Genomic DNA, 23,422 nt, shown 5'->3' with positions numbered 1-23,422 from the left:
ACCTGGCCCCCTGCACAAGTAAGCATCCCAGATGATGTCAATTAATGTCAACAAATAGCATTTGGGTTATTTCTGTGGGAGCTAGTCGACATTTTGCTTCAGGGGGGTGAAATAATATACATTTTGCTTTAGTGTATTGAATCCTGACACATGCAAAATGTCAAATGCCCCAAGGCTAAAGTAGGTAATTTTGCAATTACACCACACAATATTTGAAGTTATATGTGATCTTAAGCCTTTTAAAAGCTTTCTGATGCCCATTTAAAAGTCTGATATAAAGAAACAAATACAAAATAAATAAAAAAAAAAAAACTGTTGAAGATAATCATGCTACTAAATGCCAAAACTTCAATTTATCCCTGATCTTCTTTAGCAAGACAAAACACGAATACACTTTTCAGACATCACAAGATGGTACTTAAGTATGCATGCTGGGGGTGGAAACTGAAGTTATATGGGGGAATGATGCCAGGGCAGTAGGGTCAGCATCTGCCTTGCTTTTTACTGCGATGATAGGTAAGATTTCTAACATGTGCGTAACAGATGGAAGGATGGATTTTTGTCACGTTCACAGGATGGCACCACCAAATGCAAAGTGCAAATCACACACCAAGCAGACGAGCTGGACGGTTGAGCCTGCCCAGATTATACTTTGGCAGGTTTCTAACGCGTGATATTTTGCAAAATTATGAGTGTGCCAATCCTAATTGAGCCAGCGTTCTCATTTCAAAATGAATACAACACAGACACAGGTTGTAGATTGACTGGATACAATAGTAGTCAATTATTAATAATATGATGATGAAAAATAAAACATAGTTAATGTTGCCCAATTGACTGGCAATTGTAATGACTACAGAATGACTGTAGCCAGAGAACAGCAAGTCACTGTTGTCTATGATTTCTTCAGCTATGATTCTACACAAAGACACAATTACAACTGGTATTATTGTCAAGCAAAGGTTGAGTATGGTGGCTAAACCAACACCTTTTTCCTTGAGGGTTATCCCTCCAGGTATGTGTTGAGTTATGGGAAGAATAGCATGGAAGGACTAGCACCAAAACTTCCTGTAATACACAGGCTGTGTTTATGAACAGAGTAAACCCAGCACGTTGAGCTAAAATAATGAGACATAAAAAAATAAATGTGTCTCCTACCTTTTGCCCCACGCAAAACAAATCCGAAGCCTTCATTCTCCTTCTTCTGCAGGACTGCAGTCTTCTCCTCGATAATGTAATCACTGGGAAGAAAGGAGAAGAGGGCCACCAGGTTAGAGTTCAGTACCATTTCATTGGCCTGTCCGCTTCAGTGTCTGTGCTCCATTACTTCTCAGTTAAGCACAGTTAAAAATGGTTTAAAGGATCCATCAGCTGAACAAAAGCAGTAACCTAAAACTGAACCTCTCTTCAAAAAAGCTAAATGAATTAAATACTTAAGCTGTTAGATATGCAATAAGTTGAACTTTAAATCCAGGTCCTGAAGTCTTCTGTCATTTATTTAATACATATTTTTGAAGCAGGTTCATTCTCTTTTCTCCACTGCACTCAGATTAAAATGAACAGCACTCACAGATATGAAGCAGTCTATAAAAAAAGAAAATATACTGAAATGCTCGAGCTCCGCTCATAATAACCCAGTGAATGAAAACACAGCCTCCATGCACACACATGCACTCCAGCGAGCAGATGCTTTGAACTGTGCAGCAGCATAAATTAACCTGGTCTGTCTGTTACAGTAACATGGAGAGAGACACACAGAGAGACACACTCACACACACACACCCTCCACCCCAGCAGAGCAGAGCAGATTGAGGGCCCATCAGAATCATCTCCTCCTGTCCTTTTACATAACGCAGGGAAAGCATGGAGAGGATATACAGCGTCACATCTTAACCGTGCTTTTTTCTTTTCTTTTAACACAAACCATCTGCTGAAGTTTTATTAGAAGGCAGAGCTGAGGAGCGGTCTACACAAAAGGAATGACTCACTCAGGGGCAGAGGAAGACACAGCGAGAGCGAGAGGCTGGTAGGCAGAGGGAGACAGTGGATAAGGGAGAGAGAAGAGAGGGAGATAGGGAGATTGCATAGAGGAAAGGGCCACAGAGATAAAAAGAGATGGAAAGAGGGAGTCAATGGAATGTGAGAAACAAGAGGTGAGAGACAGGAAGGCAGAAAACAGAGGGTGAAATGACACAGATACAAGGAAAAAAAGGAGGAAGAGACAGATAAATGAATGACGATGCTCGTGTGAAAGAGAGGGGCTGTAAGGAGAAGAATATTCCTCTAGTAAAATATCCTCATCCTAGTCAAAATTAATATAAAAGGTTACTTCCATCTTAAAAAAATATATATCTTGTGAACATTTGCAGTGCAGTACTAACTTTTCATGATATCACATAAAAATAAATGTAGCCGCATTTATTATATATAAATTATACTAATAAAATCACAGTACTTTGTATGAATAAATTGATTAGTAGCATTATATATTTTTTTTATTTTTACATTTTACATAGCTATAAGGTAGCTTAAATGAACCCAGAAGAACATGGCTTAACAAATGGCAGCATTGACAGCATTGTCACTGTTTTCAGTTCAGGGGACCTAACCTTCATTCTTTGTATTTTTATTGTATGTAGTAATGTTATTAAGTGGGTCCACAAATATTACAGATAGAGATAAAAAGCATTCCTATTTAGGTTTGCCACTGCTGGGGTCATTAAAATAAACTCTAAAGTGTTTTTCATGTATTGCAAAGTCTGTCGCAGCACAGAAGCTGCTTCCACATTCAGTAGTGGTTAGGGCTCTGGACTCTTGACCGGAGGGTTGTGGGTTCAATCCCTGGTGGAGGACACTGCTGCTGTACCCTTGAGCAAGGTACTTTACCTAGATTGCTCCAGTAAAAAACCCAACTGTATAAATGGGTAATTGTATGTAAAAATAATATGTAAAAAATAATGTAATTGTATGCAAAAATAATGTGATATCTTGTAACAATTGTAAGTCGCCCTGGATAAGGGCGTCTGCTAAGAAATAAATAATATATAATATAATATAATAATATAATATGTTGATAACTACACCCGCAGCCAGGGGCGGCCGGTTAAGCTGCACAAAGGAAAGTGTCCCCTAGAAAGTGTCCTGAGGGCATCAGATGATTCTTCATGGTTAGGTTTAGGGTTAGGTATTCGGTTAGGGTTAGGTTTTAGGGCTGGGGTTACTTAAGGTTAGGGTTGGGGTTGCATTAAGGTCAGGGTGGGTTGATTTCGTAGATGATGAGCTCTGGAAGTGAAAGGTGGGAGTGCTTGGCAGATTCCCTAGAATCATCTGATGCCCTCAGGACACTTTCTAGTGGATATTCCTTTACACTGCATTCGGTTAACAGTTGTGCTTCCCTTCTTCTGGGTGATATGCGTTTCATTTCCCCCCTCTCACGTGACACTGGCACATCAACAATGCCGTTCATCCCATCTGTTTAATGGGCTGAATCTGGTCTGTGCTCGCTTAGAAATGCGAGCACCCAAATCCACCGAGCACATGCGTAGCAACAGCCAGCCATCAGCCAGGACTGGCTATGATTGGCTTAAAAATGTCTGGATGGAGCGCAGCCGGTTAGCGAACACAGTGATCATGTGATCAGCACGCATGTGCCAAGACAACAGTAAGCTAATGTCCGTTTCTATTTCTGCAATTTCTGTCTTATTTTCTTTGGAAAAGCTACTGTCCAGTTTATCCAAATTAAAACAAAGGTCGAAGTTAATAACAGGATTTTCCATTTTGCTATGTTTTTATTTAGAGCGTTTTATTTTTAAAATACTGATAATTCTATGCACAGCATGACATTATACAAGATAAGAGGTATAGGAATGTTTGGAAATGCTGCTCTGTGATTGGCTGATTTTATATATTTTTTTCTTTTATATTGTTAAATAGTCGCGTCAGGCTTTTTTTTCTAGGTGTTTTTAAATTACTATTTTTTTACTGTTTGTTTGTAGCTGATCAGTCTTTTATTAGGTCTATATAAATTATCTGCTGGTTCCGAAAAAAATAAAATAAAGACTTCATTATTTATTACAATGTTTTTTTTTTTTTTTTTCTTTAGCCTTAATTGTGACTTCCATTTAAGGTCTTATTTTTCCTGTTCTTGGTCTTTGAAATTGGGATTGATTTAGATTCAGGGACAATTTAAATTTAAATAAAAACACATTTAAATTTCAGAGTACATTCGGTGTGTTTTCATATATTTGCCTTATTTCAACATCTCACATTTTATATTATTTTTTTAATGTACGAAAGCCAAACGATTAAATGCTTTAGCCATGTATCAATTGAAAAAGACATGACGGCTGACATTCCTGACTTTAATAATAAAGTAATCAAAAAATTTTCCATGATAAGACATCACAGAGCAAACATTTTGTATCGCTTCCAACCAGAAAGATCCAAAGATCCACTGGACAGTGCTTCTACCACTGAGGTTGGCCCCCTGGACCCCACACCCTCACCTGCACCTGAGGTGTAAACACCCAAACATTTTGGCCACCAGCCACCAATGCCCGCAACACAATACCAGAAAATCAGGACAATCATATCTATTGGTTGTTACTGAATGGTATACACTTTATATTTATTTATTTATTTATAAATTTAGAATCTCAGATTATTTTTACCCCCTATTTTCTCCCAATTTGGAATGCCCAATTATTATTATTATTATTTTTCTCCTTCACTGCGGCGATTCCTCACACAGCTCAGGGACCCGAGGCTCAGTGGGCGTCCTCCGATCCCACGAGCCAATCGGCATCTTTTTACACCCAGGAACTCGAGAGCGGATGTCTGCAGGCTACCGGCCTTTGGAGGACAAAGACCAGCCCAGCAAATCTCCGCCCCCTAGCTCACTCAGCACCTGGCCTGTAGGGGTCACCGCAGAGCAGAAAAACAGTCTAAACCAGATCCCACCTCCCCAACCCCAGGAGCACCAAAGCCAATGTGGTGCCCCCCCCCCCCCCCCACCCCTGGAGTCCCCAGCAAAGACCGGCTGCCTCGCACCAAACAGGATTTGAACTTGCAATCTCTGGTTGTATTACTAACCCTGCACGCCATGCGGCAGTATTTTCACCAGGTCAGTCATTCCAGGACCCCATACACACTTTCAATTTATAGTATAAGTCAGATGTTTTAATCAGTTTTTTTAAATTATTGTAACAACTTCCCCCTAGTTACAAGGGTCCTATTAAGATGTACTGTTTTCTTGAACTCAGAGAAAGCAATCCTAACCATCGGCTTTAAAAAAAAAAAAAACCTGCTCAAATTTCTGTCAATATACTGTAGAGACAATACCACAATTACGGAGAGTAGCCCCAAAATCAGATTGCACCCAAATAAACAGTAGTTACTGTGTGATGTCAACTGTGCAAAATGATTATTATTACAATAAAGGCAAGCTGCGCAAAATAAATCAAACTCTCTGACAGCTTTAAAGACACAAGTTGTTAAAGTAAAAAAAGTAAATAAAATAAAACACAGGATTATGAAATTAACCTTGTGTCAGTTTTTCCTGTCAAATTTCCTCATGTCTCCAGCACTCAGACGTATTGATCTGTTTTGTTTTGTACTAACTGAATAACCTGCCTGAAAATGCCAAAGTTTTCCCTGCACTGGTGACCACATCAGTAAATAATCAAAGAAAGAGAGTGTGTGTGTGTGTGTGTGCGTGTGTGCGTGTGTGTGTGTATTGCTGTATGTGTTTCTAACAGCTTGCTAACTAGCAATTCCAGAACAAACTTGACTGTAATGTTAACTGATTTAAAGCAAGCCTGTCATTCATGTAGGTCGACACGCCCTTTTAGGGCTCATCGCACTGACAGGATGTAAAGTGTACTATAAATAACATATCAGAAGTCAACCAATCACAGTACATCATGTCCTGTGTACAGATGTCATGCCGTGCATAAAACACCACCCTTAATTCCAATGTTTGAAGATCTAAACAAAACAAAACAAACAAACAAAAAAAACACACACAAATACCTGGTATATTTTTTTAAATGGACCATCCTATAAACTTAACTCTTTCTTTAAATTTTGATGAACTTGACATTAGTTTCTCTGGATGCACTTTTGTTTTTAATAAATAGTCTACATGTATTATTTAGGAACTGTGTCTGTTTATTCTGGACTGAATTATTTCACAACTAGGGGAGTCGGGGAGTCAGGGAGTCTGGGAGTCCTGTGTATACAATTCATTTGTGTGATTTATAATAATGTGTTGCATGTAGGGTGTCTCTCTTTGTATACGACGTCATTTCACACAGTTTGAGCAGACAGAACCGCTCCGCTTCACTTTGTGGTCCTCTCACCCAAACTGCACGAGATGACATCTGTTATACAATTAGAGACACCCTACACAAGACGGTGGGGCTTGGAAGGGGCCACACAGGGCAACCTTTCAGTTGACTTTACACAATGTCCAAAGAGTGACCCCAACACTGTCCCACGGGTAACACAATGAATCACAATCAACTGATAACTCAAGAGCATTTTTAAAAGCTTGTTCACTGCTGTATCTCAGCTCACGAGTAAACTTTACAGTGCAATTAACATATATTGTTAAATGTGTATATTCCTGTATCTCTCATTCACCAGCTTGGGAATGCTTGCATGACAAAAACTATAGCATTTAGTAAAATACAAATCTAATTAATTAAAACAAGAAAGAAAGAAAAAGAATGTTAAAATATTTTACATTTGTGTTTCTTGCTAACACAGCCAGTACCGGTGAAATCAGCATTCATGTCCACAGTACAAAGTCTATACTTACATCAAAACAAATACTGTGGTCCTCACACACCTAGGCTGTAATGACACCATATTAAAGAAACCCCTTGGCTGACTACAGAATCCAATAATTTTACTGTACAACCTATTAAGTTCCTATTCGGGAATTCCAAAGCCTTGCTTATTGGTTTATGGCTCAAATATACTGTATATTGACACCTGGTATAGAGAACCCCTGGTACAACACACTCAAAGAGTATATGTGCCTATTTGACAAAGTGTTCCTATTATTATTATTATTATTATTATTATTATTATTATTATTATTATTATATAAACTATGTTCAAACCGAGTCACCAGGTGCTGCAAATGAGCAGTCCTTGTTGTCAATAATATACATAAAAAATATTTGAAGCAATTTTAGTAATTGATAAATTAAAGTGGTTAGAAATTCACAAATGCAGTTGTACATAGCATTGTGATTTTTAGGATGGCAATTTGCTGTTTGATTGCTTATTGAAACTTTTTATACTGATATTGTAGCAGGTAATGTTGTTCATATTTGCTGGTATATTAATATTACTGTAATGCAACTGTATGTGTTATATGCAAATTCCCCCACCCCATATCCCACAGAGATATGTTAAAGCAGAGTTTGTATAATGCATTAATAAGTCCCTTTTAAAAGGGTTGTTATAATGTCTGAAACTTAGTAAATGCTTTGTGATTCGTGCCTTCTGCGGATCTCTGGGAAAACAATCACATTGCTTGACAGGTGGGGTGAAAATGATTCTTTTGTAGGGTTTAGCGATGACACAAATTGAGTGTAAATGTCATTTTCAATGATTATGGCTCTAGAATAATATTGAGTCATGTTACAAAACCCTAGTTTAAGGATAATGGCCAATTTGTGCTTATCCATCGATTTACAAAAAAAAAAAAGTGAATGAAACCTTCCTTATCTTTGCCAAGCTCTATTTGAACAACTGCAGAAATGTCCCTTTTTACTAACTTACTATTCAGAGTATTGTCCACCAGGTAGAGCTCTCTCCCTAGAATTTATATTAGAGCTTTCCTTTCCATCACAATACATCCCCTCAAGCTTGCTCTGTATCTTCATACAAGGGTTGATTTATGTTGAAAGGGCTGTAACAGGATGAAATGAGGGGCTAGGCAAAGCTTGACCTTGTAAGGTCTTGCTTTCTTGTCTGTAGCAAGGTTGTAAGTCTTTGTGACGAACCATGTATATGAAGGATGCTTCTTTCAGATCAAATGGAGCAGATTAACAGTATACTGCATTGTTTTTGTCACGGCTCTTAAATTATGAAAAGTGTTTGAGTGATCAGTCCTGACAGATCAGATGAAACACAAATGCAAAGCTCAGCTGATAAGACAGTGACTTGAATCTAAAGCGCAACGCCTTACATTATAATGAATTGTAAGCAGAAGGGGGTATTTCAAGAAGCCACATATATCTCTCTCTCCTGCTGAATCAAAGCAGACCTGCCCTTGACTTGCAAGGCCAGAGATATTGAAAGCATGTCCTTGTATGCACCAGTAGATGGCACCAGAGGTGCAGCAAAGAGGCCACAAGCAGCATAACTGGTCTGCTAGTCCCTTTGTGAATGAAACGTAGATCAGTCACCACGGGTAAGCAGCTAGGTAGCCAAAGGGAACCAGTGTGCTACAAAGACAGAATGCATGGTACAGGCAGTGAACAACTGATATGGGATGTTTTGATTTTTATAACCAGCTGGTGCTGCCCTGTGGGTGCTCTAGAGTGATGTAGCTAAAAAAAAACTAAAAACAAAAAAAAAAAACCACACACACACTTTCTGTGATGTAGAACATTTGCAAGATGAATACAGCACATACAAGAGCAGGAGCGAAAGCTCTATTTGCCTTAATTGTAGGTAATATTGCATTTACAGTCCTAGGTGGTTTCACCTCCTCTAGGCCACCTTTCATGTAATTTACCAGCCAGCTGCTTCCTCTAATGGATGACATGCTTTGCAGTCAGAAGGCACTGCTGAGGTGAAATAACCCAGGATGGGAAACACAACCTGGTATAGTATGTGTTATTTACAATAGAAAGTTTCATACAAACAAACAAACAAAAAAACACTTGAATCTAACATGTCAAAATGCTTTGTATAATATACATTCACTTTCTCAGAAACGGTTTTGGCATATTAAGTTTTACATATTCCCATTATTATGTTAGGAGTACTTTTGGTTCAACTTGCACTCACTGAACCTGTAACATTGATGAGATTTACCTCAAGAACAACTTTAGCTCATTTTCTCTTCGATAAAGTTCTTCTTTAATAAAAACATGCAGTCGAACTAGGACCGTTCTGGATCTTGGATAAAGCAGGTGATATAACCACTAGGGGCTCCAGGATAAAACAGGTTTAATCTCTGTACAACATACCTGTATGATGTAAAGTTATCATAGGATCCAACTGTGTAGTGCCTGAAGAGCCTCTTTGTCCTGTCTTCTCGTGTTTCTGAAAACAAAGATAAAGAGAATTACTAAAGGGGTTTATCCTTTGTGCTTTTACAAAACCACCACTGGCTTTAACTGAGACAGACTGATAAGGATTGAAATCAGCAACTTGCAACTGCAAAAAAACGAACACAAAAAAAACACCATACTCTGACAAATCAAGACAGAACGCACAGAGACATACACCGCGCATGCACCTTACAAGTCCCCATTTTGCACGATTGTGTGTGTTTTTTTTTAAGGAATACAACAGTTCAAACCGGCAAGAAGCAACTTAGTTACAGGAATGATGAGTTGTTTCTTGGTAGTTTTATAACATTAAAATGAATGTAATTTATCTTTTGAAATTTACCAATAGACTCCCTCAAAAAGGGCCCTTGTGGTAACCTTTGCAGCGTCGGGTATTTGCCACTTCTGAAGCAATACTGTCTGTAGGCCAATGCTTTTGCAATTCCACGGGTTTCATCAATCAGCCCAGGCTTGCTGTAGGCCAGGAGGTCATTGCTGATTTAACTGACCTAGGACACTGCTGGAGTGAAGTCCTTCACCAGCATTATTATTATTATTATTATTATTTATTTCTTAGCAGACGCCCTTATCCAGGGCGACTTACAATTGTTACAAGATATCACATTATTTTTTTTTTACATACAATTACCCATTTATACAGTTGGGCTTTTACTGGAGCAATCTAGGTAAAGTACCTTGCTCAAGGGTACAGCAGCAGTGTCCACTACCAGGGATTGAACCCACAACCCTCCGGTCAAAAGCCCAAAGCCCTAACCACTACTCCACACTGCATGTCATATTATATTTGTTTCTGTGCTCTTGGGTGGTAATGTGGTCACAGTTTCAAGACCAGTAAAAAAAGCCTCCTGAAAAGCCACCTGACAAAAACGCAAACCAAACAAACACTTTGTTGTGGTTTCAACAAAATCTAATATTTGAAAAATAAAAAATTGATTCTGCCAAAACTGAATACATTCATGTTCAGATGTTGATTAATTCAACGTATGCTTCTTTATAGGGGTCACATGCTGACCCTTGACCTTTGGCCCCAGGTTGCGCACTGCTGTCCTATATCAATCAATTTTCTAAGATGGGGCTTCTGTGAAATTAAAATGGAAAAAAAAACAATGTTGTAAAATGCTTAAATATAGGATTTATGATAAGCCTGTTTCAGTCTTACATATTCACAATGACAAATGTTGAATAATCTTCTAAATTAATAGCTATATACAGTATAAACTAGGATATTGTAAGGTGACATAGACTGTTGCCATGCTGTATTACATAGAAATTCATAGTTTGGGAGTGTGGCAGATGCAGTGGGATTGTTTTTCAATTTTTGAGGACATTTACTCACGGAGCACAGATTGGGAACCACTTTCGTAAAACTTGTGGATTGCAAAGCAGTCTTCGAAAAGAAGTGGTCCTTTGGTGCTTGTTTTTTTAATGAAATTTTCCTTGTAAGAAACAAAGAATAGCACAAGTTTCGATACTTCCCAGCGCACGTCAATAATTGCAGAAAGTGCAGGCAGCCCACACTCTTCCCACCACACTTGCAGATAAGACAGATAATTAATTGCCCAGTCTCTGCTATTTATCTTGATTGACGGAGCAGGATGGCTCTGGTGAAATTTTCTCTCTTCCTCTTTCTATTCTGAATTTGGTTTGGCCACTCACTTTCTGACTAACCTGTCTCCCACCCACACACACAGATTCAGTGTCCCCCATGTTGGCAACAAAGAAACACAGAACACAGCCCTTCTTATACCCTTCAACAATCACATTATTTTCCTCAGCTTTGCTTGCACTGCAAGTTCTTTCTCATGCAAACCCCTGCAGTGTCACGGCATCGGGGGCACACTTCACAGGACAAGCTTGTGAACTAACACTCTGCTTTTACTGTAAATCCCCCAGTCGCTCAAAATCCTCCATCCATGAACATTCCAAGATTTTCTTCTTTGCTTCAGCTGTACAGTTGACCCTATTCTGCAAGGTATCAGACTGCCTTCATGTTTGTATTTTAGGTGACAGAACCACTCGCAAGGTTGTGCCATAAGAGATAGGATCAACTGCACATAATAACCTTTACTGTACTATGGGGTTAACAGCCCATGTACACCCATAAATTACTGCAGGTGTAAACCACAGAACTTGGTACGGGAAGGTATTATAGATTTTCCTAATTGAAAGTCTTTGTTAGTGGTTGAAGATTAATGGAGAATGTATTCACATTTTTGTCAAGACAATGAGATGTAAGACAACAATATTTAATTCTAAATTATTGCTAAAAAAGGCCTTTCAATGAGTGAACCTGTGAACCTCATATCTCAGATGTACAGAGCTGATTGTCCTTTATAGTCGTTTAATTATTTGACCCATTTTTGCATATATTTTAGGTACATCTGGCAAGTTAGAAACAGATTTTGTTGTTGTTGTTGTTGTTGTTGTTGTTGTTGTTGTTTTTGTTTTGCAGAATTCAAATTCAAAAGGATTTTCAGGATCTTGATTAATCTGGAATATTCATGTCTGCCTGGGTATCAAGAAAAATCTGCTCCTGAGCGGGTGGTCAGTCACAGACATTGTTAACACTTGCTGAATCAGGAGCTGAACTGATAGGCAGCCTGCAGTGGCTCCGATTCTGCCTCTCCCACAAGCTGCTGTATGGCTTATATGCAGTGGCATTTAGACATTCTGATGGGTAAGTGGATGTAAAGAACACCTGTCTAAAGAAGATGCCCAACATATGGTGAAATATGTTATGTTCTCTGGAAAATCCAGGTGATATTATTGGAAAGTAAATACATAAACCCAGGAGCTGAAATCCTCTCACTGGGCTCATTCTAGCGGCTATGATTAAATGTGACCCTCTATTATACACACTGTGTCTGTCCAAATGTAAAGGTTAAATATAACCAAGTAAATGTCAGTTATCTCTGAATAGTGACAAAGCAGCTCTTCAGGAATAACTGGCCTTTAGATGTTGTGTGAGTTACAGTATCACATGTGAAAAGTAACTGACCAAATTCAGAATCAACCTGAATATATCTTATGAAATACACTTTCATGTTTAAGCACCCAATCTTATAATGCTGGTTTAACAAATACAATCTCAGCTAAGCAAACCTCCGTCAGCCACATTATTTACCCAGCAGTCAGGCATAAATCCTGCAATCATCTACTACAGTGTTTCAGCTCTCTACGCTAATTATTCAGACAAATAAGACAGATTCACTGCTCTTGAACTGTGGACCCCCAGATACCTCGTTATCTTGAAATTCCATACCTGCAAATGCAGCTTATTAAAGCAAACCTTTAAAAAGCACTTGTCATTAAAGAAAAGAAGAGCACATGGATACACTGGAGACTAAAGCCCTCTAACAATCAAAAGTCTAACCAGTCGCCTCAACTTGTCTATTCATTTACAACTGTTCTGAGGTCACCAGAACTCATTTGAGATAGGCCCCCATCTGCCACTGAGCAAATGACTTTGATCACTATTGACTTGGGGCTGGAGAGAATCTACGGTAGCATCCTTAGGACGGCAGTCCTCATATCTCATTGCCAATCCACTGCGCCAACTACCCCCCAGAAGAATTCCTAATTCGCACATTTAAGGCTCTCAATCATGTTCCTAAATACAGCAATTAAATTACTAATTTACTACTTAATGAATTGCACATTCAAAACCTTATTTTAAATTGATTAATTAAAAGATTGTAGTTACCGACAATACTGCCAATCTTCACTGTATGGAGTCACACTCTTGCTAGTGTCCATAATACTGATTTCTTTTATATCACAGAGTTTCTTTATTGAATTTCTGTTTATGCGGGATTAAAACCCAGTCAAGTTCAGCTTCTTGTTTCATGTTGATGACAGTAACTTCAGTTAAACTAAATTACTGAACAGCTTTACACACCCTAACAGATCATTTTATAACAAAACAGCCCACTCAGAACTATATCCAGTGTTTTTTAAATTAAAAAAAAGCGACAAATTGGGATTAAGACACCAGTAGAAGGATGCCAAGCAAGCAAAGGTCATTTTGTGAAAGGAACTTGGATTCTAGGATATTGAAGTGATCTGTGATTTACATCTCTTAGCACATTAATTGAAGACTCAGATCAATAGCTATGAAAGAAAATGTAAACCAGGCTCAAACAGTAATATATTAGAATGGAAATGTGCTTCATTCTTCAAAGCAACCAACAAGAAAATATATTTTGTTATGCAACTGCAGATATAATTTTATATATGACAAACTATCTATTCTGGAATTGCAAAAAATAAAACAAAAATAACAAATTAGGCTTGGGCTCCAATGCAATTTCTGCAAGCTCCAGCATTAAAAAAATTAAGCAATTTCTTAAGCTAACCTGCTTCATGGGATCCCTCATTATGATAGGAAAATGCCACATTGGCAGTATTGGAAATAAAGGGTTTGCAGCTTATCGTTTGGAATAAATTCAATGTATTTTCTTTTTTTGGCATGTTGGCTCTGTGGTTAATGGAAAATCCATAGGAACCACCACTGAGTCAGCGTTCTGGATTACTGATGCTAAACTGAATTCAAAACAGTTTTTACTGTGGAGAGAAGGAGATTTTAACATCTATATTTCTATTGTCAGTATAGGTTTCTTACCCATGATTACAGTATGTGTTTGTATGTGTGTGTATGTGTGTGTGTGCGTGTGTATGTATGTATATACAGTGTTCCCTTGCTATACGGCTCTTGGTTATAACACGCCTCAGATATAATGCTCCTACAGCATGTCCCCCAATTCCCTATACTAGTGATTCATGCAATATTTCTACAGTAAATACAGTACCAGTGTTCAAACTGTAAACAACTTCTCAGTCTAACTTCCGCTTCTGTCTCTCCCTTTTGATACAGTATCTGAACTGAAGAAAAGCTGCACTGGCACTTTATAACACAGACATCTTATTCAGCATTCGTTTTATAACTAAATAAACATTAGGCTTATTACGTGGTTATCTTTCCTAATGTATTTGCTTTTTTGCTGTGACAGGAGCTGCGGCTTTCTCCGGGAGTTGAGACGCTTCAGCTTCGCTAAAGCCCCGCTCCAGCAGCCGAACCTGGGGCAAGCCCATTTCCTGTTCTCCTTCTCGCACTTGGTGTGCTTGTCTGTCACTTCAAATTGAACTCCCAACCACCGTTTAGCCAGGCTATTTATAGTTTAAAAACTGGTAATTAAAATGATCCACGAGTGGGAATGTTACCTTTTTTTTTGGGGTGCTTTACGCATGGTTAATTCACAGAAAGTTACATTTTTGCTTCACTATATGTGCATTATAGAGAGGGAGTTATTTTATTTTGTAATTTAGTCAGATGCGTGTTATGTGTCCCGCAGCGCCCCCCACCCCGTCCCCCGTCCCCCGTCCCCCGTCCCCCGTCCCCCGTTTATAACGCTCTTAAGTTATAACGCCTATATTTTGTGTCCACTGAGACCCGCGTTATAGTGAGGGAGCACTGTGTGTGTATATATATATATATATATATATATATATATATATATATATATATATATATATATATATATATATATATATATAAAACAAGTAGCTTTCGAGTTAAGGTGAGTGAAAGCAATAAATTCTAAAACAAATGGGTTGTAGGGAGATATGCAAATAAAGCATTACAAGAGCCAATCAAATCAAATTTGATTGGCTCTTGTAATACATTTATATATATACACACACACACACACACACAGTAGATGCTGGTTATTAGCAACCCTGATAAAGAAAACTTTCGGTTATTAACAACATTTTCCCAGGAACCAATCCCGTCCCATAGACTTTAATGTTAATGGAATTCTGATATTAGTAACTGCACGCCACTTATTGACAACCATATTACTAGTTGCCAGTGCTACAGAGCGCACTTGCATGATTTATGCACATACTTCATGCAGCTTTTATAACACACTGACTTTGCAACTGCGTATTTCTGGCAGACTGAGGCAGACTCGTGACTTTGAAACTGGCTACAAAGCAGAACGCAAAATTGACATGGATTTACAGCGGGAAGTGGTACATTGTAAAAAGCAGACAACGTTGGACAATTTCTTATTTTAAAATTGTGTTCTTTAGAATTGATTTTACAACACATATTTTTTATCTTTGGTTTACTCATTGTAAGGACAACTGTAGTACATTGTTGTGTAGTACTATTTAAGCCTACTCTTTTTTTTGTTTGTTTTACACACGTGAAGTAAATAGTTCTGTGTTTGGGTATTTCCTGTTTCTCATGTTAATTTTTTTAACACTAACATTTAAAACACATGTCTTTCAGTGCCATATTTGTACAACTACAGTATATATCGTTCCATATAAATACACTTGAAAACGGGGGCTTTTCGCTGATTGGCAACTTTCAGTTAAGGACAACTGTTTGCTGGGAATCGAGAGGTTGTTAATAAGTGGCATCTAATGTATATATACAGTGCCGTGAAAAAGTATTTGCCCCCAGCTGATTTTCTGCATTTTTGCATATTTTTGACACTGAATGTTATCAGATCTTCAACCAAAACCTAATATTAGATAAAAAGGACCCTGAGTGAACAAATAACACAAACATTTGATACATATTTCATTTATTTATTAAAGAAAGTTATGCAACACCCAATGCCCCGTGTGAAAAAGTAATCGCCCCCTTAGACTCAATAACCGGTTACGCCACCTTTAGCACCAAAAATTACAACCAAACGCTTCCTGTAGTTATTGATTAGTCTCTCACAGTGCCGTGGAGGAATTTTGGCCCACTCCTGCATGCACAACTGCTTCAACTCAGTTACATTTTTGGGTTTTCGAGCATGAACTGCTTGTTTCAGGTCCTGCCACAACATCTTAATGGGGTTTAGGTCTGGACTTTGACTAGGCCAAAACTTTAAATTTCTTGTTCTTCAACCATTCTGATGTAGACTTGCTTGTGTGTTTCGGATCATTGTCTTGCTGCATGACCCAGCTGCGCTTCAGCTTCAGCTCAAGGACAGATGGCCTGACATTCTCCTGTAGAATTCTCTGATACAGAGCAGAATTCATGGTTCCTTCAATGATGGCAAGGCATCCAGGTCCTGATGCAACAAAGCATCCCCAAACCATGACACTTCCACCACCATGCTTGACCGTTGGTATGAGGTTCTCACTGTGGAATGCAGTGTTTGGTTTTCGCCAGACATAACGGGGCCCATGTCGGCCAAAAAGTTCCACTTTTGACTCATCTGTCCAAAGAACATTGTTCCAGAACTCTTGAGGATCATCCAGGTGCTTTTTGGCAAACTTGAGACAAGCATTCCTGTTCTTCTTAGTGAGCAATGCTTTCCGCCTTGCTACTCTGCCATGAATCCCATTTTTGCCCAGTGTCTTTCTGATGGTGGAGTCATGAACACTGATCTTAGCCAAGGCGAGAGAGGCCTGCAGATCCCTGGATGTTGTTCTAAGGTTCTTTGTGACTTCCTGGACGATTTTACTCCTTGCTCTTGGAGAGATTTTGGCAGGACGGCCACTCCTGGGAAGATTCACTAATAATAATAATAATTTATTTCTTAGCAGACGCCCTTATCCAGGGCGACTAACAAGATATCACATTATTTTTACATACAATTACCCATTTATACAGTTGGGTTTTTACTGGAGCAATCTAGCTAAAGTACCTTGCTCAAGGGTACAGCAGCAGTGTCCCCACTGGGGATTGAACCCATGACCCTCTGGTCAAGAGTCCAGAGCCCTAACCACTACTCCACACTGCTGCCCCTAACTTCCCAAACTTTCTCTATTTGGACAATATGGCTCTGACTGTGGTTCGGTGGAGCTCCAGAGACTTAGAAATGGCTTTGTAACCCTTTCCAGACTGATAGGCATCAACAACTTTTTTTCCGGAGGTCTTCAGGAATTTCTTTTGTTCGTGGCATGATGTGCCTCTAGAACCTGTGTACTGACAACTTCACTCTGTTGGTAAGGGTCAAAGTTAGTCAGATTTATATTGGGCAGGGCTGGCCCAAATCAGGCCTGGTTGTTAACCAAAGTACTCAAACAGCTGACCTAATTAGACCTAAAAGTTATCCCTTTAATTGGGTTGAGTTAACTGGGGGGGGGGGGGGGGGGGGGAATAACTTTTTCACACTGAATAGTGCATGTTTGATTACCTAGCACACCAAACAAATGAAAGGAGCACCAAACTTTGTTGTCTATATACTATTACAACCCACAAAAAATCTGACCAAAAATGTGAAAAATGTTCAAAAATGCAGCAAAATCAGACAGGGGGCAAATACTATATATATATATATATATATATATATATATATTAGGGTAATATTCAGTTTTTCGTCATGAGACTATGTTTTCAGGCTTGTTTGATGTAGGAAACAGTGAAGAACTTCTGCTACTAACAATCCTAAAATTAATAATTTTGTCTGCAGGTATACGATGTAGTGAGACATAAAGATGCAAATATATAATACAATTAAAGGTGAGGGCTTTGTGATGTTAGTATTGCAATCTCCTGTTTGCCTGAGACTTTATACATTAATCTGCCCGACTCATACTTGACAGTTCCAGCATCACTGCGGGACCCATTCTGCTGTGCTGCTGCCAGCACGTCCTTGCTTGAAGGACACATACAATGCAAACCATCTCTCCTCCTGAATGTGAATAAACCTGAGCTTAACCTGACATGGTTATTAATCTACCCCAGAGTCTCATCAATTAGGGATCCATTAAAATATGGTGCTACTCCCTTAAACATGGTCTGTCGCTCCGGATTGAAACAGCAGTCTTAACTTTCTTTCTCAAGGACAAAGAATTCAACTGGATACAAATCCTTCTGCTCCTCTCATCCCTGGGATTAGCAAGGCAGGGTAAATGAATCCTGGTGACATTGTGGAAAAAGGAAATAAATGTCTTTTTGGTCAGCATGGCACATTAATGAATAATTTGTATTACAAAAGATACTATTGAAAGATGTGGCTTCGTGTTAGTATAGCAAGGTAGGTATGTTATGCTGTAAACAAATAGTACCATATGAAAAAAAATGAATGGCAGTTTTCCCTAAATACTTTCTGTCCAACATAGCAGTTACAATGGTATTTGTAATAATGACAAAAAAACACTTGGTTGCTCATTACTTCTACGTACACCTACACACAGTCACAAACTTCCATCCAGTACTAGAAAACTCTGAAAGAATACTGTATGTAGTCATACTAAAAGAAACTTAAGGATTGATTTGATCTTTTTTTTAGCACTGGGGAACCATCCTGGTTATTATGGTTGATGAAACAGTGGTTGATGAAATACGGGGAGATCTCCCAGCTGTTGACAAAGTTATTGGATATTTTTCCATTATGTACTACAGCATGGGTTGATTTGGGCTTCAGTACTTTCACAGGGTGTGAATTCATCAGGTGCTAAATGCTTAGGTCCCAATGCTAAATACACAACAGGCCATCACCTCTAAGCTTGTAGAGAGAAAACAAAAAAACTGGCTTTCCAGCTTCTCTTTATAGCATGTGGCCAGGTCTAATTGCTCACCAATGAATCAATTAGCACCTGGCCACATTCCACACATCTTTTAGCAGGGAGGAGATTCTAACCCTAGCCATGCCATTTTCAGCACATACTTTTTATAAAAAACAAAAAGAAAAATGTAAGTATATTTGCATGTGCAGGGCAAAACTGCATCGATAAGAAAATAAGTTATCACCTTGTGTATCAAATGCCTTCTAGTGTACATATTTTTTTTTTTTATTAACAGTTTCAGTAAATGCCTTTTACTTAAGCACGATAATGACTTGAATGCAGAAATCTATATACAGTATGAAACACTTGTCAGCAGCAAGTCACATCAACAAGGGAAAACACAAACCTGTTTCAAAAGGGACAGACTTCACAAATAATAATTAAAAAGTGTTTACCTGGGGGCTAGGCGTCAGTACACCAACATCAACATGAATACACTGCTGACATCAATCTCTTGTTACTATAAAAAAACAACAACTTTTAAAATCAGATCCCTGATAAAATATAGATGTTTCTCTGACTCACTGTGTATACAGCCCAACCTGTTTACTTCACACATGCACACACAGAACAGTCTTTCCCTAATGAAACACATAAAGTTGATTTTAATTTCAGCTAAGCCAACCATCAGGACGACAAACATGTGGCTTTTTGATGCAACAGCAGCTGTGGCTGAAGCTGAAGTGATAAAAAAAAGAACAACAACTGATAGCATCTGCTAAAGACAATACAAAACAAAATCATAAAACAAAACACACCATGATCACCTTATCTCACATTATACACATGCTAATAGCACTAATTCAAGCACACATGCTGGCTCAAATATTTTGCTGAAGAAGTGTACTTGCACTAATATTAAGACAGAAATGGTACTAATACCAAAACATTCTGGGAATCGGGCCCTATGTGTTTTGTGCATGTCCATTTTACATTGGTATCCTAGCCAAAGTAGTTACCGACCCTTTTGGTCTTAGTAATACTAAACCTAATAGTACCTTATATGTATATTATAATAACTAACTGTTAGTAATACTTACTTTTAAGAGAATTACTTTCTGTTCTGTATCTTTAAATGAGACGCCCCCTAATAACACAGGCTCCACCTGTAGGGTTGTGTGTAGTGTATTCAGAGCTCCATAGGAACATTACATGCTTTGATGTTACATGCTTAGTATGTTACATGATTAGCATGCTTTGTATGTTTTGCAAGTTACATTAAGTGGTAACACTCTCATTTGTACTATCATTATTTTATTTTTAGTCCACTGCAGTTTATTGTGGAAGTAAAAGGAGCTTTGTTTAATTTGTTCATCCTTAGTATTGGAAGACTTTATTTTCATTTTCTGTTCTGCATTATTTAGTAGAATCACTTTAAATGAAGATCAGAACTTTCTATCCTTTACAGTAAATCACACACTGCAGGTGTTGAATTAAAGATGCTACAATATTTTAAAAACAATGCCGAGCTCCCACGACTGAACTGCTCTGTTAATCCTTGGTGTTAAGCGTGTTAGTTATTGCTGAAATACAGTAATTGTTCCTTTCCCAGTGTCCTAAGTAACCCATCCACCACACTGACAGCAGGAACAAGCCTGCCTGGAGGCCAGCATATTAATTTGCTGTGACCCCAGTTCCCCTTTTTCACATCCATGGCAACTCATTTGTAACAACCTTGACATTCCTCCAAAAATCAATAAGGACGGCTATGCCATGTGTCAATCACTGCTGTCACTTTAATGCAGTTCCAGCATACTGGATTTTATTCTCATTCAGTCATGTGATTTAAAAAAAAAAATGTACATAGTTTTAATTTAATGCCATGTTGTTTAAAATGAATACCAATCTTGGAGTTGGAGGACGCAATTGCAATTACCATACAAAATACAAGCGTTTTTATAAAGCTTTTTCAGATGAATGGCCCCAGGGGCAAATACTGGTATAACGAAAAATAGGCTGAGAAGGACTTACTGCATAGTTCTGTACAAATACCAAACAGTAGCGATGAGCGATTATCACTTTTACAAGTCGATTCGATATTTGAAAATAATCCTGATTACCATTATTGATTATTCTAATAACATCATTCTTAGGGGGGAAAAAAGTCACAAAAAGGTTCCTGATTAAAAAAAAAAATTCTAATTAAAAACTACAACAAAACTTAAATAACTTGTTTCAACAGCACTTTTAAACCTACAAAACATACAGTATGCATTATATTGAAGTCAATAATAATAATAATAATAATAATAATAATAATAATAATAATAATAATAATACATGACTGGCAGTTTAGTAACTCAATAAATATAACGTAATACAAGAAAGAATATAATATTTATAATATAATATATAATATTTTTTATAATATTTTGTTTCAGATTGCCATTCTTCATTATATTACATTTCATTTAATAATTACTAATTATTAAATGAAACATAATACAAGAAATAGTAATGTAGCGTTTCACGCAGTAGGCAGAACAGAAGGAGACAACACGCTGTTTCCAGGTTCAAAGCTTTATTTAGGAATCTCTTTCAGAGCCCACTGCTCTAACCACTTGCTCTGGACCGACCACAATGAGCGTGCAACGCCCCCTTTTATAACTTAGCCCCGTCCCTTTATGCTAATCGGGTGCCAGAGCGAACAGCTATCTCATTGGTCCCCAGCCGTATACCAGGACCAATGGGCACACACAACCAACAGCCAATGACAGGGACCAGGGCGCACCATGCGTGCAGGATAGCTTGCACAGCCACAGGGACAGAGCGAACCTGCAACTACAGGTAATACAGACGGGGGGAAAGGGACACAATACAGCGGTAATAACAGCACAGACAGTAGAAACAAGAGGGAATACACAACACGAAACATAAATACACGGATCGCTACAGTAATTTGAAACATTAAAACGACGTCAAACACCAACAAAAACGTCAAACACCAACAAAAAAAAATTGAATTTAACCTGCCTCACTGACCAGACTAAAATGAGAAACCTAGTCAACAATAACAGATACATACAAGTGAAAGTCCCAGTAAAACAATACAATAACTTTGGGTAGCTAATATTTATATTAGAATCCATGAAGCTTTGGTTTCGAGGGTGATTGATCTGTCATGGACTGACCCTATATTTATATCATTTAATATCTGCCTCCTTTCTCTTGCGGAACGAAACATCATTAATAAGGTGATTGATAAATGTGCAAATAAAAAAAAAAATAGTTTACAGTATTTAAACACTCGCTCACCTTCTTTCTCTGACAAGTATTTATAACGAAGAGCTCTGATACTATTCTACGCTCCCTGTATGTTTTTATTTGTGACACCGTTTTGTATGCATATGAGAGCTTTAACAGGAGGGCGGGTCTCGAGGTTCCCTTGGACTACAGATTCCAGAATGAGAGCAGATTCAGTGGATGCCTGAAGCGAACCGCTGGAACTGAAAGTGGCTGAGATGCAGAAGTAACTTCTATGATAAGTGACCATAAAGAAGACGTGAAGTTTTATAATATAATAATCAATCGAAATTGTGCAGTTCATTAATCGTTCGGTTTTGGTGTTTAATAATCGGACATTAACCGTATTTTAGATTAATCGCTCATCACTACCAAACATTGTTTACAAACTGGTTAACCCAAGATAGAATTGTCCTGAAAATGAATTTGAAGTAGCACATAATTAGGTTATTGATTTATTGGGTTTTGGTATAGCTTCTTGCAAGAGTGGGGATAAAATGAACCTGTGGCAAGAAATCCTAAAGTAGATAATACTTAAATTTAAACATTTAAAGCTCAACCCCTCCCTTCGAGTATGGTACTCCATTACAATTCATCTGATAGCATCTGAAATAACTCAACTGCAGGATCTTAATGAAACCAAACAGCTGATCAATTCACACAATGCAATTAAAGTGCTTAATACCAATGATAACACAGACCATTACAATACAATTACAATTCCATATCAATTACAAAGAGAATTAATCTTCTCAGAATCACAATATAAATCTAAAAGCACAAAGAGTGTTCATACAAAATGAAAACTAAAGACTATTTAAATCTAAGCATTTTCTAGCGCCAATGGTCCATGGTCTAACAATAACATGAATATTATTATTATTTATTTCTTAGCAGACACCCTTATCCAGGGCAAGTTACAATTGTTACAAGATATCACATTATTTTTACATACAATTACCAATTTATACAGTTGTTTTTTGACTGGAGCAATCTAGGTAAAGTACCTTGCTCAAGGGTACAGCAGCAATGTCCCCCACCTGGGATTGAACCCACGACCCTCCGGTCAAGAGTCCAGAGCCCTAACCACTACTCCACACTGCTGCCCATAAATAATGAATTAAACAAGTCCTGTTATAATACATTACAACAAGTAAAACCATCAATGTTAAAAAAGGACATTATATAACTTAACTATAAACATGTATTAACAATTCAAATTTAAATATTTCTTAAAGAAAAGGAGAACATTCAGCTTAAAGGTCACTTCACTATGACAGCATGCGCTCAGTACAAAAAAACATTGTGAGTGACTGTTTCCAATCATGAAAAAGTCAATT

General features: G+C 38.0%; 1 protein-coding gene across 10 annotated transcripts in view; it reads right to left on the bottom strand.

The window, feature by feature from the left end:
• The window catches only part of LOC117415660 (SH3 and multiple ankyrin repeat domains protein 3), a 289,648-nt gene that overhangs the window by 32,152 nt on the left and 234,074 nt on the right, over window positions 1-23,422 (bottom strand). For all 10 annotated transcript variants that reach the window (XR_004546440.3, XM_059027379.1, XM_034026268.3 and 7 more), the window contains 2 exons: window positions 9,213-9,288; window positions 1,159-1,241 (listed from right to left, as the gene is read on the bottom strand). Coding sequence is in view for 9 of the 10 variants with exons in the window: in XM_059027379.1 (XP_058883362.1) it covers window positions 1,159-1,241; window positions 9,213-9,288 (159 nt within the window). In the remaining variant the exon portion in view is untranslated. The remainder of the gene's footprint in view (window positions 1-1,158; window positions 1,242-9,212; window positions 9,289-23,422) is intronic.

This window comes from Acipenser ruthenus, chromosome 7 (assembly GCF_902713425.1).
Source record: "Acipenser ruthenus chromosome 7, fAciRut3.2 maternal haplotype, whole genome shotgun sequence".
NCBI classification, from domain to species: Eukaryota; Metazoa; Chordata; class Actinopteri; order Acipenseriformes; family Acipenseridae; genus Acipenser; species Acipenser ruthenus.
This window is presented reverse-complemented; position numbering and strand designations above follow the sequence as displayed.